We start from the raw sequence: 16,401 nt of genomic DNA on the forward strand, positions 1-16,401 counted from the left end.
ATGCTTCCACATGTGCTGAAAGTTTAATTTCTTGTGTTTTGGTTAGAAATTTGTAAGGAGTAAACCTCAGTATTGGTCAGCCAAGTCAATATCAGAGATAAGAGGTCTGACAGTCAAAGCATCCAAAACTATGCTTCAACGTCAAGGTCAGAAAAGTTTTGTTATTTCCAAGCAAAAAGAGTGCATGCCTGTTTCGACTTGTGACGTAGCTTGTCCTGGCAAGCAGTCCAGGCAGTCACTCTCATTATAAAATAAAGCTACCTCAAGAGCTAATTTGCTCGTTTACAAGACCTACAAAGGGGTTGAGAGGTACTAACTAAAGCTGAATATATCTTTGAATTTTGAAAAACTCTGCCTCTTTTTCCTTTCTCTCTCTCTCTCTCTCTAAAGCAAAGCAAAGCAGAATCTCTTGGAAAAGATGGTACTGGAAACTCTGAATCCAATGCACTACAACATCACCAGTCTAGTACTGGATACGATGCCAGTGGCCACAGTGCCTATACTCATTCTTGTGTGCTTTCTGTTTCTAATATGGAACCATGAAGAAACTTCATCAATACCAGGTAAATTAACTTTAGCTATAGTATCACCTAAAAGCTGTCAGAGGCTTTGTTGTTGTTGTTTCTCAAATTTAAGTGAGAAAGTAATGCTGAATAATGATTGTATGCCAACAAAATTTTCTAAAAGTCAGTTTAAATAATACAGCTTTTTAAAAATAACTAATGAAAGAAATCAGACTCACTCTAACCTCAGAACTTCCATAATATACCTGGCTTGGCTATGTAAATATATGACATTTAGCTTTCTGCTTTATTACGTATATCTTAGAAAGATATAATACCATTTGTTTATATTTTCATGTGCATTATAAACTACTTCTTAAATGTTTTAAGTTTAAAGCTTTCTAAATTGTCTTTACTAGAAACAAACCATTATCTAGAAAGTTATTCAGATTTTAGTAGATTATCATTTTTTTTTCTCTCCGTGTTTGGCACTGAAGACCCTCCAGAACAGAACAACATCACATGGTTTCCCTTTCAGAGCGCCCCTTCTGTAATGTTTTGGGTAGACATTACTGATTCAGCCTGTTTTTCATTAGATGCAATGACCTATTGCATGAATGAGAACAGTCTACACATTTCACAAAGGTATTTGACAGGAATAATCCTAAACCAATGCAGTGGCACTCGAATGAAATTCTGAGAAAAGATACTTGCCAAACATCCTTCAATATGCTAAAACTCTTCAAAAGTTAGAGAACAGAGGAAAGTATTCACAGAAAGTCACGCATTCTATTTGAATGATTGATTGGATCAACAGGAAGACAGAAACAAATTAATACGTTTTAAGTTTACAGGTATTTAAATAATCTGGAGTCTTGCAATTCCTATTAGTAAACAGTGGAGCCATAAGCAACTTTTAATTTTTAAACTGTATCCAAAAATTTTTGTAAGTACTTAATTCGTTTTACGGAGTTAGATTTATGTTTTACAGACAAAAGGGGCAAATTTAGCTTTCCCTGAAGAAGGAAACTTCCTTTTAAAAGAAGTAATCAAAGGCAAATTCTCTCCTGTCTCCACTTTCTCCTTTTTGTTGTAAGAGTGGAATCTGGTGCTGAGTTACAGTGGAAGGATTTAGTTGAGAAATTTGTTGACTCAATGCTTATTAATCCCTTCTTAGCTCCTACTTAAGCATGTTTTCATAAGTTCACAGCAGTAAAGTACTTTTTCCTTTAAATATCTGCTTTCTCACTCTAATATTAATGACTTTAAAAGAAATGTAATTAATTACATTTAATTACATCAAAAGATGTTGACTTTTGTAGGTGTTACTATGACACTTTAACACAAATTCAGCCAAGATCACTCAAAGGATTTGTTAAAATTACAAATTAATAGGCCATATGCATTTATTCTGGATAATTTCTTCTTTCTAGTATCTAGCCATCATCCCTCAAATGTAAGCAATCTCAAAGCAGCACTTTGAAGTTGTACAAAGTAGTAATGAACGTCCTTAGTTGTACGTACATTGAAAGGACTATAGGCTTCCATAGATACTTAGTGAGGCTTCAACAACATAGATGCAAGTTTCTCTAAGACAGAACTTCAGAACTGCCCAATGCAGACCTTGACTGTCATGTTAAAAAGCTCCTTCGAAAGGCTGATGGCTCAGAGGTATATTCTTGTCAGTATGCACTAACGAGACCAAACTTTTCTTACCCTATTTCTTAGGGCCAGGATACTGTATGGGAATCGGTCCCCTCATTTCACATGGGAGATTTCTCTGGATGGGAGTAGGTAATGCCTGCAACTACTACAATAAGACATATGGAGAATTTGTGAGAGTTTGGATCAGCGGTGAAGAAACATTTATAATTAGCAAGTAAATCCTTATTTTCTATCCTTGATAATATGAAGAGCTTTTTCATATTTTTACCACCTCTTTGCTACTTTTTTCTAAAGTAGAATTGAAGTTATCATTTTCAAAAATTATCCTAACATAACCCTTTTACTTCCTGCTGTTCACAGACCTTCTTCGAATCTTTTCTTTCTTTAAAGACTCTGCTATTGAAGTCTATGTGAATCCTCTCATTTTCTTCGTGGAAAGGAAGATTAAGCACTGTGGCTCAATCCTAAATGTTTACTGTCTCTTTTACTATTCCATTTATTATTAGGATTACATACTAGATTGGAACCTAGACTGACTGCCATGCAGGTTTAAGCTAAATTCTAGTTTCCTGTGTTCTTAAGTTCCTCCTTAAAATGAGAGTAGTGCTTGAAGATTATGGCTCCAATTCAGCAAGCAAATTAAGCAAATACACTTTAGGATAATTAAGCAAATGCATTATTAGGATTATGAATAATTCCACCCCAATTAATGGGATTACTCATAGACTTCAATTATACACAGTATTAAACATAATGCTAAACCGCAGTCTATCATTTTATTAGCTCCAGTGGATGGTTGCTTTCTTCTTACATTGGACCTTCTGGATGCTTATGAGTTACACCATAAAAAAAAAAAATAGTAAAATGTTTACCATGTGTATTTGATAAATAACCACAATCTTTTTATTAGCAACATCAATCAATCCATACACAGCTTTCATCACATAAAAGTTTTTGAAAGACAACATAGTATAGAAGACTATCACAGGATTCACCACGTGAAGCAAGTTAGCTTCATCTCTATCTGTTTTTACCTCTGTAAAAAAAGGTAACCATGACAAGAAAACTGTTTACATTCCTATCCTGCGTAGGTGTTGCCAATATCAACTAATGCACTACAATGTTTTGATAATATAAAATGCTATGAACTCCTGTTGCTGTCTTCTACCTTCTGTAGTACCAATTCATCAGAAACAAATCAGAAGTGCTGATAAACAATGCCACAGCTGCATCAGACTTTACAGTCAATACATCACATTTCAGACATTTTTTGCTTAAAAGCATTGACTGTACATAGAGAACTAGCATTTACCTTTTTTAAAAAACAGTAATGTAGAATAAAGTTTTCAGTGGATCATAAATTCACTGCAAAACTAAACATAACCTGAATTCTGTAAAAGTATACTATTTCCACCAATGCCATCTGAATTTATACCATCAAATCTAATCATACCAAGATGCTAATGCACAGAGAGAAGGACTTGCAGTCCTGGTTAGAACAGATGTTGCCTTTTGGAGGACTTCATAAAATAGTTTCATAAGGAAAATCTGCTTATACAAGGTCATATGTCAATATCCTTCCTTAAAACATTATTATGTGTCTCCTGTGTAGATGTGTGGAATGGAAGGAAGTAAAATGAACCTCCTGCACCTTTCCATTCCTTCACCTTGAGCTTTCAACACCACCTTTTTGTGTTCATGAAAATACAGATGATGTTCCTTGACATGTAAAAAACCTATAAGGAAATTAGAAAAGAGAGCAGATGTGGGGAAGTGTAGGAAAGAGAGAATATGCTGAGTTCCTTGGAAGGTTGGACCTGCAGACACACTACTCCCTGCTGGTTTTACTCCAATCCTTAATCCATCTTTGTCAATTTGTACCATATAGCATTTCGCTATTAACTTGACCTCTGGTCATGCAAAACTATGGTGAAAACACAGCCCTGCTGAAGTCAACAGTAAAAGTCCCATTTACTCTGCCTGCCTGACTGAAGAAATAAACTAAAGCCATGTAAGAAGTCTAGGATTTGGTCCACAGAGTATGTTACATGGTAAAGAAAGTAGCATATTGTTTCATTTCAATCTCTGTTCTGATTTTCTTTTTGTTGGATTTCATTTGTTGAGGTTTTCATCATATCAACATTTCTAAAATGCTAGCTCCCTCTAAAGGAAATTATATCTTAAAGCAATAATGCTGGTCACAACCTGTTTGCCAGCATGTGTAAACCTACCTTGACAACTGTAAAAAGAATTATACATATCACAGATTTCCCTAACGTGTCTGTTTAGGAATATTTATCCCACACACATAATCATATTATGATGGTGCATATTTAAATGATGCACTTATATTTATGCTTTCTGTATGTGTCTGGGAATGACCAAATAGCCACAAAAGTATAGCTGTAATTTAATACACATCATGATGAAATTATCAGCCGTCAAATATTTTACACCTCATCTTCTGAAACATCTGACATTGGTTATTGCTTGAGTGTATCTTATGTATCTATATGTTTCTATGTATACAGACTATTAGATTAAAATTTCTTGGTAACCATTTGCATTTTAACTGAAAAATAGTTCTAAATCTGAACAGAATATATTATTGCTCTAATATACATTCTGAAGGCTTTTATCATCAAGATTTTTAACTATGTAAAAGGAATAACATTTTAATGTCAAGCATTGTACTTCCTGCTAAATTGAGAATGCAAGTCAGCACTTCACAGCAATTATAAAAAGTAAAAAAATAAGTAATTCTGGGTACAGTCTATGAAACAATGTTTTTGTTTTGGGCTTTTTTCTTCCCCTGTTTCTTTCCCAGATCCTCAAGTGTGTTCCATGTAATGAAACACTGGCATTATGTTTCTCGATTTGGGAGCAAGCTTGGATTACAGTGCATTGGCATGTATGAAAATGGGATCATATTTAATAACAACCCAGCACACTGGAAAGAAATTCGACCCTTTTTCACCAAAGGTAAATCAATGTGCGTTAATACACTGCACCACTGTAGCACACAGTCTATCTTTTCAGAAATGCTGTTTGTCCTTTGCATACTTAAATTATGGAAATCAGTTCTCTCTGTATGTCCCATAGAATTATTTTATCACACATTCTTTCACACTTTTTCCTGCTTGGTATGTTATTTGAAATGGTCCTGAAGTAGTTTTGCAGATTCTTAATCTCATCCAATTAAACCAAAATTAAATTATGCCCACAAGCCATGTTTTTAAATGTTTTGAAGTTTCATGTCCAGCATTTACATTAGCTCAACTGGCACTTCCGTAAATGCAGTTGGCTGTTCCTATCCCAGCCTTCACTGAGTTCAAAGACTTTTCTGTCTTGTTCTAAATAAAAATAAAAAAAGGCTTAGTTTCACAATTAATTAATTTAGAAGATCCACACAGCAGACCTATTTATTAATCCCTTTAATACACTAAGAATCAATATAGTAACAGAGAAAAAGATTGAAGTAATTAATATCACTATGTTGAAATCAAATAGGAAATTACATAAACTCCAGTGTTACTACTTTATAAGTCTGCAATTTTTTGATTGACCTTCCTTCCACAAATTGAAAATTTTCAGTATTTGTATACCGTTAGAATTAGCTACTTCCAATGATCTTACAACCTTCCTAACAAAACTGCCACATTTGTTCTGCAAGCTTCACAGTTCAGAAAAGATTCTCACCAGCTGAGACTGCAGTAGTTTACGACAGTGATTCTAGAACTGAAAATGAAAGTAAAGCAGCACCAAAAGAAATTAATTATCTGTTAGGTTAAATTTTCTATATAATTTTGTTGATATATCTGTGCTCCTATATGACACTTGGAGCTTTCCTACATGATTTTGCTATTGAAAAATATCTGCAACTTTTTACTGGTTGAAGATGGCATGAAAAAATTTTTTTATTTTTCTAGTTATTCCTAGAACTACCAGTTCTCTCTATTTACAAAACAGACCTCTCTTGTCAATTACAAACATACAATCCCCCTCAACACATATTTGATAAAATAATGACCTTGAGGCAATTACAGCAATTCTCGTATGGAAAAGTAATTTAAATAGAGTACTGAGTGCAAGATTTCCAAAGTCATTCAAAAATTATCTGAATCCATTCCAGCTGGAGCCTGTCAAATTCCCACTGAATTACATAGCAACAGAACTGACCACTGTTTTTGGTTGCTTTTGAATTCTCAAAATGCAATAAATCTGTCATGGCACCATCTCCACTGTTCACAGGTGGACAGACTACTGCCAAGCTAGGCTTCAGCATGTCCGCTGCGACATTACAGGTTGCCAGTAGCTTACCGCAGAGCTACCATGCTGTTTAAGAGCACCCAGGGGTTACGTTTTCAGAAGTTGCTGTCATCCTCCCCACAATCCCCAAGCTATCTTCCCTGCTCAGTGTTATTGCAAGCAGATGAGACAGGGCATCCAGAGTGCCTGTAATGCAGATGAAGATACGGACACCCTCCCAACACAGAAACATAGCACAAATGATACTAAGTATCTTTCCTTACCATAGTATGAACCTAGCATAAAATGTGTATCTGAGATAGAAAGCAGCTGGACGCAAGCAAAGTTTGGGCTTTGAGTTCATTGTCATTTTAACTTAAAATGCTTACACTTTTCTTTCAAAAGATGATAAATTGGTAAGTTTCAGAACATTTTTATACCAGTCACTCACATGATAATGTTTTACATTTTATTGACACCATTATCACCAATTGATAAAGTTACAAATAAGGTACAAAAATTAATCAATCGTTTGATCATTTTGCACATGTATTTCAGCTCTGTCTGGTCCTGGTCTTGTGCGTATGATAGCAATTTGTGTTGAATCAACAATTGATCACCTGGACAAACTAGAGGAAGTAACCACTGAAGTAGGAAACATCAATGTGTTGAATCTTATGAGACGGATCATGCTTGACACATCTAACAAGCTTTTTCTTGGGATCCCTTTGGATGGTACTAACAGCTTTATTTTTATACCTTATGATGGATCTAAAGTGCATGTCCAAGCAAAACTCTTTGATATCACTCAGCAATTTTGTTTCAGAAAACAGAGCAAGAATAGACTTTTCTATCACCATATAATTAATTGAAATTTATTTATGAGTGATTTTAGCTATAAAAGAGACTTTTATACAACCAAAAATATACATTAGCTTGTCACACTCACCTTAATAAATACTACCATTTAAAGAGATTTTTATGCACTGACTTCATATAATCTCAATATTAGATGCATGTAAGAATCAGAAATCCTCCCAAACTAAATTATTGCCTTGAAAAGTCCACCTGACAATTTATGTCCTCTGTGATTTCTTCATCCTCAAAACCATATGACAGAAATAACATTGTCCTGATGTCTAAATTACTCCATTTCAATATGCTGGAAGACTTCTGTTTCTGCTCTCCTGTGAGAGACTATTTGGCTCTGGTTGACACACCTTTCTCCTTTTAGCTAGCTACCAAGATTTTTTACAAAGATCTACATCTTTTCTACAGTATGCTACAAATGTTTCCTAATGCTATCTACCACCATTAAAAACAACTGTTTATCAAATTTCAGTGAACTTACAGTAGGGAACAGGGCCTTATTATTAATTTTTCTGAAGCATTTGTGTTATTTGACTATTTATCTTTTATGCTGCTTTTTGTTAACATTTGTTTTCAGAACATGCCATTGTACTTAAGATTCAAAACTACTTTGATGCTTGGCAAGCACTTTTATTAAAGCCCGACATCTTTTTTAAGATTTCTTGGCTGTGCAAGAAATATGAAGAGGCAGCGTAAGTATCAACAGTTTTACACATCATTTGCATAAGATTCTTTCTTTCTACAAAGGAGATCTTCCTTGATGTTTTCCTCTGCCTTTTAGAAAATAAATTGTGAAATTTGCCAATGTGGCTGGCTGAAGTCCCCTATCTGCAGACCCAAGATAGCAACAGAACAAGATTTGCCACTGATGCTACAAGTAGCTGATCTCAGGGGATGATTTAAAGCCCACGTCTATTCAGTCCTAGTTTACTCACCAAAATATTAGGTAATGCCAGCTCAAACATTAAACTAAATTGAAATCACTGGTTCAGTTCAAATAGACAAGGAAAAGCCATCATATGGGGTGAAGTTACATTTGCTATCTAGTTGAGGACAGTCAAATAGTAGCCTACAGTTCATCAAAACAAGAAAACTCACCTACCTTCATGGCACTGTCCCAGAAGAGTTAACCCCTGAGCATAATTCTATTTATTGGTTCCCTCAACATGCATTTTTGAGTCAACAACTCATTTTTGAGTTAAAACTTGCTCAGCATGATAATCCATTTTGAGTTTTTTTCCTAAATAAGGAACAAATATGTTTTGCCATCTTCCTCTTTGCAAAAATACAAAATGCCTCTTCTATTTTTGTGATCTCATTTGCTGTCTTCTGCCAAAAGAGGACCAGCTATAAAAAGAACCGGCAATCAGTTTGTTCATTCGGGATTTGGATTCCATCTAGTGAGAGAAAATTCTACTTAGAAGCATGTGTAATAAATTATTTTGATAGTGCTATATAACATAAAGGCTTTAAGGGAAAGATGGAGGTTCATCTAAAGTAACTGGCAACACTTATGAACTAGGCACAAGATTACCTTCTCTAACATTTGCTTGCCAGTTTTATTATGGCACTGATTAGTGCTTTATTCTGTGATTCTAATGATAGCTAACCGTGGCAGCCCAGTTATTGCTAGAAAGCCCCTGCAGGCAAATATTGATGTTTCAAAAGCAATCTCATTAAAATTGACTTATTCATAAATTTCTACTGCAAGAAAATTATAAAGATTTCCGGACTTAGAGCAATGCAAAGAACCACCATAGTATATGATGACTTCTGATAAAGTTGGGAAAAAAGACCATTTGCTATTTCTAATACATAAAAAAATGTTCTAAATAAGGAGAACTTTACCAAGTTTGACGTTTTAATTACATTTATCCCTACAAATCCAGTCAAATTTTCTATCCCAACAATAACCAACACAAGTGGAAAGCCTGAGGATTTCATTCAAAAACTTCTCAAAATACTTTCTAAAAAGAATTGCCTTCAAATCTATAACTAATTGAAAATCCCAAATAAAATTATAAACATTGTTGGATGTTGCCTTTTTCCACCACTGGAATACAAACTGTTAACACACTATTACTATCTAAATATGAAAAATTTAGATCAACTCTATCTTCAAAGACAGTACAATTTTTCTAACATTTATCTACATTTTTCTAACAATTATCCTTCATTTTATTCACTGATAAAATACAGTCTAAAATAGAAGGAAATAAATTATTTGGAAATGCTAATAAATCTTCAAAAACTCTATTCATTAATAGGATATGCAGACATATTTTCATCCTTTTCAGTCTATCCTTTAAAAATAGAGTAAGATTTCAGTCCAAACTAACAAGCCACTATTTAATACGAAATAATAAGAAAACACAACTTCCCTTAGTATTACTACTTTTGCAAAGAACCGTATAACCACTCTTAGGAATACTTAATTTCTGCCATTCTTTGATGTTTTTATTGGTATAATCTCTATGTTTCTAGTCATATCCTCATGTATACTAAAAGTCTGCAGATATTTATCAATATGTTGGATTTCATCTGTTTTCAGCAAGGATCTGAAAGGAGCAATGGAAATCCTAATAGAACAGAAACGACAAAAGCTTTCCACTGTTGAAAAGTTAGATGAACACATGGATTTTGCCTCCCAGTTGATTTTTGCACAGGTATTGGCAATGTACTCAAAATATGGCTAACTTTGATTTTTCTGACATTCTCCTGTCAGTAACAGCACAGGCTTTGCAATTTAAACTTCATGTGTCTATCTGAAAGTCATGTCATCATAAAGTGATACAAATTAGTTGGTTCTGTGGAGTCCCTAGCAGCAATTCAAACATTGAATAGTTGCATTTTCAGGAACAGGTGCTCGTCTGATTTTTTTCATGGGTTAAACAACATCCTTAAAACTCTTGCACTTACCCCTGAATGTCCTCCAGTCTTTAACTTGTATTTTGTCTTGATGTATTACCTTTTGTTTGCAATGGCTTCAAAGGCTATGTAAATCTTATCTTGTATAATCTCTGACAGCTCACAAACTCTGTGAGAAAAGGCAATAAATCAATAAGAATCTGAGCTAAGAACAAACTCTTGGTTTTCTGTAAGATAATACACACTCCTCAAAACATGAGTTTTCTGCTTTTCTCCAAAAGATGAATAATAAAAGCTATGTAGCATATGAGACAGAAAGACTGTCAAGATTTTTACTTTTGTTTAAAGCAGCTATTCTAGGTCCTTTCCATTCTACTGCTATAGGACCTTTGTTGGCATCAGAGGTCAGCAATCAACGTTTTCCCCAAAATTTCCAATTTTTTTTCAGGACAGAGGGGATCTGACTGCCGAGAATGTGAACCAGTGTGTGCTGGAGATGATGATTGCTGCTCCTGATACTCTGTCTGTAACTCTCTTTTTTATGCTAATACTGATTGCAGAGCACCCCACAGTGGAAGATGAGATGATGAGAGAAATTGAAACTGTTATGGGTAAGCAGGAGCTGCAAAGTCAGTGATGTGGGAATATAATTTTGCTTCAGCAAAATTTTGATTATTCAAAGGCTGAAAATTCTAACTGTTTTCTTCTAACAGAAGCATTTGCTGTAAAATATATGAACTACCATTATAGGTAAAAGATTTTATTCAAGATTACATGAAAAAAAATTAGCAACTTGTAAGATAAATTCAAATAGGAATCATCAGAATTGACAATCTATTAGAAACAATGTGCTATGTTCACTCCTCAGCAACAGCAGTGCAAATCACCACTCACCTCATAAGCTCTATTGAAATTATTTTCCATTTACCTTGAAAAAGCAAAAGTGGACACTTATTTCAAATACTTCTAATCACCAGTATTTCTCTGTGTATATATAGAACCTAAGTTTTGCTATGACTGCAGAAGGGAGAGATTAGACGAAAATAAAATGATATTCTGATGTTTTTTGTTTTGATATCAAAGTGGTCTCCTCTTTAAGTACTAATTACTAACTATTCAAAACACAATCAAGATATTCCAAATTTGTATTTCTCCCTTTCACTAGACTTCATTCAAAGCCTGACACTGAACTAATATAGAAACTAATTTCATCCACTCTTATTCGAGATTTACTTCTGGTCAGTTAAACACTAGAAAGTATATAACAAGTCCTTTACTCTTTTTCTACGGTACTTTTAATAAACCTCATTGTCCTCATGAGAGTTGAGTACTCACTTATTCATCTTCCTTATTTCTTTCTGATAGCCTTGATTTCTAAGGCAGTAGAATGTTGTTGCCTTTTCCTTAAGCAAATGACCAACTGGGTAGCAAACCTGCCTTTTATCTTGAAAATCTGCCACTGCAGTGGTCAGCCTGTAGTCCTTGAACTGCTTGTGGCTTGAAAGTTAAAGTAAGGCTCCCACTGGCAGTATGTTGTGGTGCTGATACTGCTGCTGATGGAATCATGCTGGGAGGAAGTTACTCATGGGAAGTGCCATGAGTAGGCCACAGTAGGACCCAGATGGACATCCAGCCAAACCCAATCACATGGTGAAAATTTAAGGTCCCTACAAAGTTATCTCCCATCTGCAGACTATTCCCAGATTCTGTTTGCTGCCACCTCTCAGAAAATTTCTTTGTTGTGTCTTGTTGCTCTCAGTCATACATAAGTCAGGAAAAGACTTTCAGAGTTTTGTCATTGACAAGAAAGCAGAACAAAGACTCGTAATGTATTAAGAGGAAGGTGAGATCATAAATTAATAAACTAGGGTTTATGCTGATGAACAATATACTAGATTTCCCAAATACGTAAGGCTACATAAAACTCCTTAGAAGCTGTTCGATCCTTCCTACCTTTTCAAGACCTGAGGATCTTCAAAAGATGTTTTGGTATTTGTACGATGAAGCTATTAAATTCATAACCAACTTCTTCACCATCTGTTTTATTCCACAAGGTGACAGAGACATACAGAGTGATGACATGCCAAACTTAAAAATCGTGGAGAATTTTATTTATGAGAGCATGAGATACCAGCCAGTTGTGGACTTGATCATGCGAAAAGCTTTACAAGATGATGTAATTGATGGCTATCCTGTGAAAAAGGGGACAAACATTATTCTCAATATTGGACGTATGCATAAGCTTGAATTCTTCCCAAAGCCGAATGAGTTTTCTCTTGAAAATTTTGAGAAAAATGTAAGTTTTCTATCTTATTTCTTACAGGAAATTGGGTATTATTTATTGACAAGAACTTTGTGATCATAAGACTGTTTTCCCTTTGTCTAAGTGCCTGCTTAGCCATACATCTTGCTTATTACTATTATTATTATTAAAGCTGGGCAGATATTTTCCTATTAAGGTGCCTTTTAATTAAAAAATAATTATTATATAAAACCCAAAGTTTTCCCAGACATTTTAATTTTGATTAAAAATTTCTGATTAAATTTGTCAAAGACACACATAGTTCCCATTATATCCCCTAACACAGGACAGAATAAAGAGGCTTTAGGGAGCTAGAGCCATGCAAGCAGTATGACACAGAGCTGAGGCCGCATGAGGATTCTCTGAGGAGGTGAAGCAGTGTAGTAACTCCTGAGAAACTAAGAATCTAGCACCAGTTTTATTCTCTCTTTTTTTTTTAATACCTAAATAAAAATAAACATATTTTATAGACCTAAATGGAAATCCTAAGTTTTAACTGCAGATGTTGGGTAATTCAGTCCCAATTCAGAATGGCATAATTTAAGTTGTATTCTAACTTCCAAAAGAAATAGGATTTTCTCTAGTCTACATTGCTGAGTCTTGTATCAAAAGCAATATATGAGGTTTTTTCCTACTTGTAATCCCCTACTATTGTAAATCATCTTTCAGATTATGTACTTTCATTTAGACCTCTGCTCTTCTGATTACTGATTAAATAAATTGTTTTGTAAAACTGTATTTGCTCAGTAATAATCATCTGAAGAGATTAAAACTGTATTGAAAGAAAATAGATAGATTTTACTGCATGTTTAACTCCTTGTTTTTGACTGTTAACCAGTGCAGATGGAAGCAGAAGATACAGCTACATGTGACAGAGAGCACAAAATATGAAATACTAAGGTTTGGTTAGCACTCCTGTGAGGGAATTAGAAAAGTCTCTGGAATAAATAGCCATGCAAGAGTAGAGGGCATAATCAACTTAATTCTGTGAAGGGAATCTCAACTGCAGAACACTAGCCTCACTGTCATCGATGCACACATTTTCCTGGTGTGCAAGCTTTCTCTTACATTTTCTGGTGGCTTGTCAAATATTAAGGTTGAACGGAGTTGAATCTAAAGGGTTAATGTTTTCTACCGCTGTCATAGTTCTCATTTTGTCCAACTAAAAAAGTTAGGAAACAATTTTATTACCTGGCAATTATTTTTTTTCTTTTGAGATGGTAGCAGCTGCACACATAAGTGTCCACAGACAGTAATTTCAGGTTTAAAGAATAGATGATTCCCTTTGATACACCAAAAATGGGCTTACTTGTAAAAAAAAAACCTGAAGAAATAATTAAGAAAATAAAGAAACAAGAGATATGAACATTAAGTCAGAAACACGCCTTTAAGTTTTACATTTTCAAAAATCTAGGAGTACCATGTATGCCACACACAAAAATATGCACAAAACCACCTGGTTAACATTTCTTACCTGCTATTTGATTACCCATAGCAAACTCTGCACACAGTATTAAAAACAAATGATCAAGAAAAAAACTATTGTAGAAAATTCAAGAAGAGTGTGATTGATTTTATTGAAATAACTATTCACTGTGAATAGTTTCCATTTTGCTACCCATTATTTTCATTATGAGCATTTCTATCAAAATGAATTTCTTGCTTATTTTCTAAGTACACTTTGCTACTAAAAATATTTCCCCTTGACCAAATATTTAACCACACATTTTCTATCTGACTTGATGCATTCTGTTTGCCACATAATTATTCTAGCAGGCACAATTTCCACACAGTTCTCTAAAAGAATAGCAATCCACATCATTATTTATGATAAGATGGCATTGTTAGAATCTAAACATTTTTCCATTTTCCCAGGCTGTGCATTTGCCATTGTGCTGTACTGCCAGCTGCTGTACTTGCTCTGTATTATAAACACTTGTAATTACCTATCATTTTTCAAAAAGTGCAGCTCAGTTTATTCAAAAAAACTTAAACAGAAAACATTTTTCTCAGTCTGAAAGTGAGAAAAAAGGACACTTTTTTCTAGATAATTTAATATAAAGCAACCTTTTCTACTCTATTCTTTGGTTAAATAGGAAGTCAGAACACAGCTAATATCTTATTTTTCTTCATCTGTGTAGCTTTCTTTTTTAAAAAGTAATTTATTTATAAGCCAGACTTGCTGCTTCTTACTCATAACAACTACCTTTGTACTTCATTAACAGTACTACTCATGCTGTTGGGACTGTTTTGGATAACTGATCTATTCAACATCAATAAAAGTAGCAGCAACTGGTTGTGCATTTTTCAACAGTTCTGGGAATCTTGCATTTTACATTTTAGTTGACAGGAGACAATTTTGTAAGTGTTACCTATCTATTAGATATAAAATAAAATTGTCAACATTTTATTTTATAACAAATTCATTCTCAGGAACACTAGCTTTTTAATGACAATTGTAGTAGGTGTATGGTTTTATGATTAACCTTAGACAAGACATCAGCCTGTATCTCAGACATTTATGAGCTTTGTAAGGAACATTTTCTGAGAAAGTTTTTAATGAACTTTAATGCATATTGAAGAGCAAAAGCTTCACTCCATTTCACAGCTTGTGGTAAAATCCCTGTAGTTCGCAGGATGAATAGATTGAAATATATGGGCAGAATTCAACTGCTTAACTTTAACGTTCCCTGCTATCTTAGCATTTAAAATGGCATACCTTCTGTAGGTGTCTCTGTATTTCAGCCTGACTCAGGTGGGAGGGCTGTTCAGTGTAAAGGAAAGAAGTAATTGCTCCTAAGAGATTCTTTCCACAAGTTTTTCAGAATATATTTACTACCCATTTTCATCATAATTTTGGCTACTTTTATGAAGAAAAATCTGTCTTAAAGCTTATTCCTCCTGTTATTCTGTGCAGGTTCCTTCACGCTATTTCCAACCATTTGGATTTGGCCCTCGGGGCTGTGTAGGAAAGTTTATTGCCATGGTAATGATGAAAGCAATTCTGGTGACTCTCCTGAGACGGTGCAGAGTACAGACAGTGAAAGGAAGAGGCTTAAACAACATCCAGAAGAACAATGACTTATCCATGCACCCAGTAGAAAGGCAGCCTCTGCTGGAGATGGTTTTCACACCAAGAAACACAAACAAGAATCAGGGTGACTAAAATGGATCAGATTCAGCATCACCATTAAAGTTATAGGGCTTTCTCAGCCACAGCCACTAAGAAATACCCATCATTCCCAGTTAAAGATATAGAGTAAAACATTTTCTTGCCCCTAAATGATTACGGCTTCAGACGACAACTTGTTCTGCCTGCACAGCAGAACTAGGTTCTGGCCACAACTTCAACGTAATAAAGATTAAAATTACAAACTAGTCATGTTGCTAGGTGATGCCACACTATATACAGGATTCCTGGCTACTTTTTAAAACCATCAAGTTCAGACAAAGTTATGCCTTGCTTTTCAAACAGTGCAAGTTCAGAGGCTTCAGGGTCAATGAAAACATGCCTGATGTGTGTTTAATTCCAGGACTACTTGTGTCCCCCTTCCCCCCATGTCCCCAAAGTTGGACCTAGGAGTATTTAACTACTGCAAATGCTCTAATTATCTGGGTTTGAAAACATCTGAATGAATAATATTAAAGTTGATTTTAAGAATACGAAACAATTAAAAATATTTAGGACGTATATGTTATAAAAAATGTTTGTACAAGAAGTTATTCAAACATTTTTCTTTACCATGTTTTGCTGTCATATTAAACAGATACCAAAGACTTACAGTGTCAGATAGATTTTACTCATGGTAGTGATTTTCAGAGTACTAGTAATATGATATTTGAAATAACTGCTCTATGTTTTTAAAATCCAGTGTCCTGCTACAGAGTATGCTACACAGGATCTGTAAACATATTAGTAAAGACCAGTTGAGAATATGGTAATGA

At 34.5% G+C, this 16,401-nt stretch overlaps 1 protein-coding gene across 1 annotated transcript; it reads left to right on the forward strand.

Moving 5' to 3' along the window:
* Window positions 1-301: 301 nt before the first annotated feature.
* LOC104155487 (aromatase) lies at window positions 302-15,699 on the forward strand. Its single transcript, XM_009703740.1, has 9 exons — window positions 302-563; window positions 2,232-2,382; window positions 4,996-5,150; window positions 6,975-7,151; window positions 7,864-7,978; window positions 9,838-9,952; window positions 10,603-10,765; window positions 12,209-12,450; window positions 15,374-15,699. Exons 1-9 carry the CDS (start codon window positions 419-421, stop codon window positions 15,620-15,622), a joined length of 1,512 nt encoding a protein of 503 aa, XP_009702042.1. The 5' UTR covers window positions 302-418; the 3' UTR covers window positions 15,623-15,699.
* Window positions 15,700-16,401: the final 702 nt, after the last annotated feature.

This window comes from Cariama cristata, unplaced genomic scaffold, assembly GCF_000690535.1.
Source record: "Cariama cristata isolate BGI_N322 unplaced genomic scaffold, ASM69053v1 scaffold46217, whole genome shotgun sequence".
Taxonomy (NCBI): domain Eukaryota; kingdom Metazoa; phylum Chordata; class Aves; order Cariamiformes; family Cariamidae; genus Cariama; species Cariama cristata.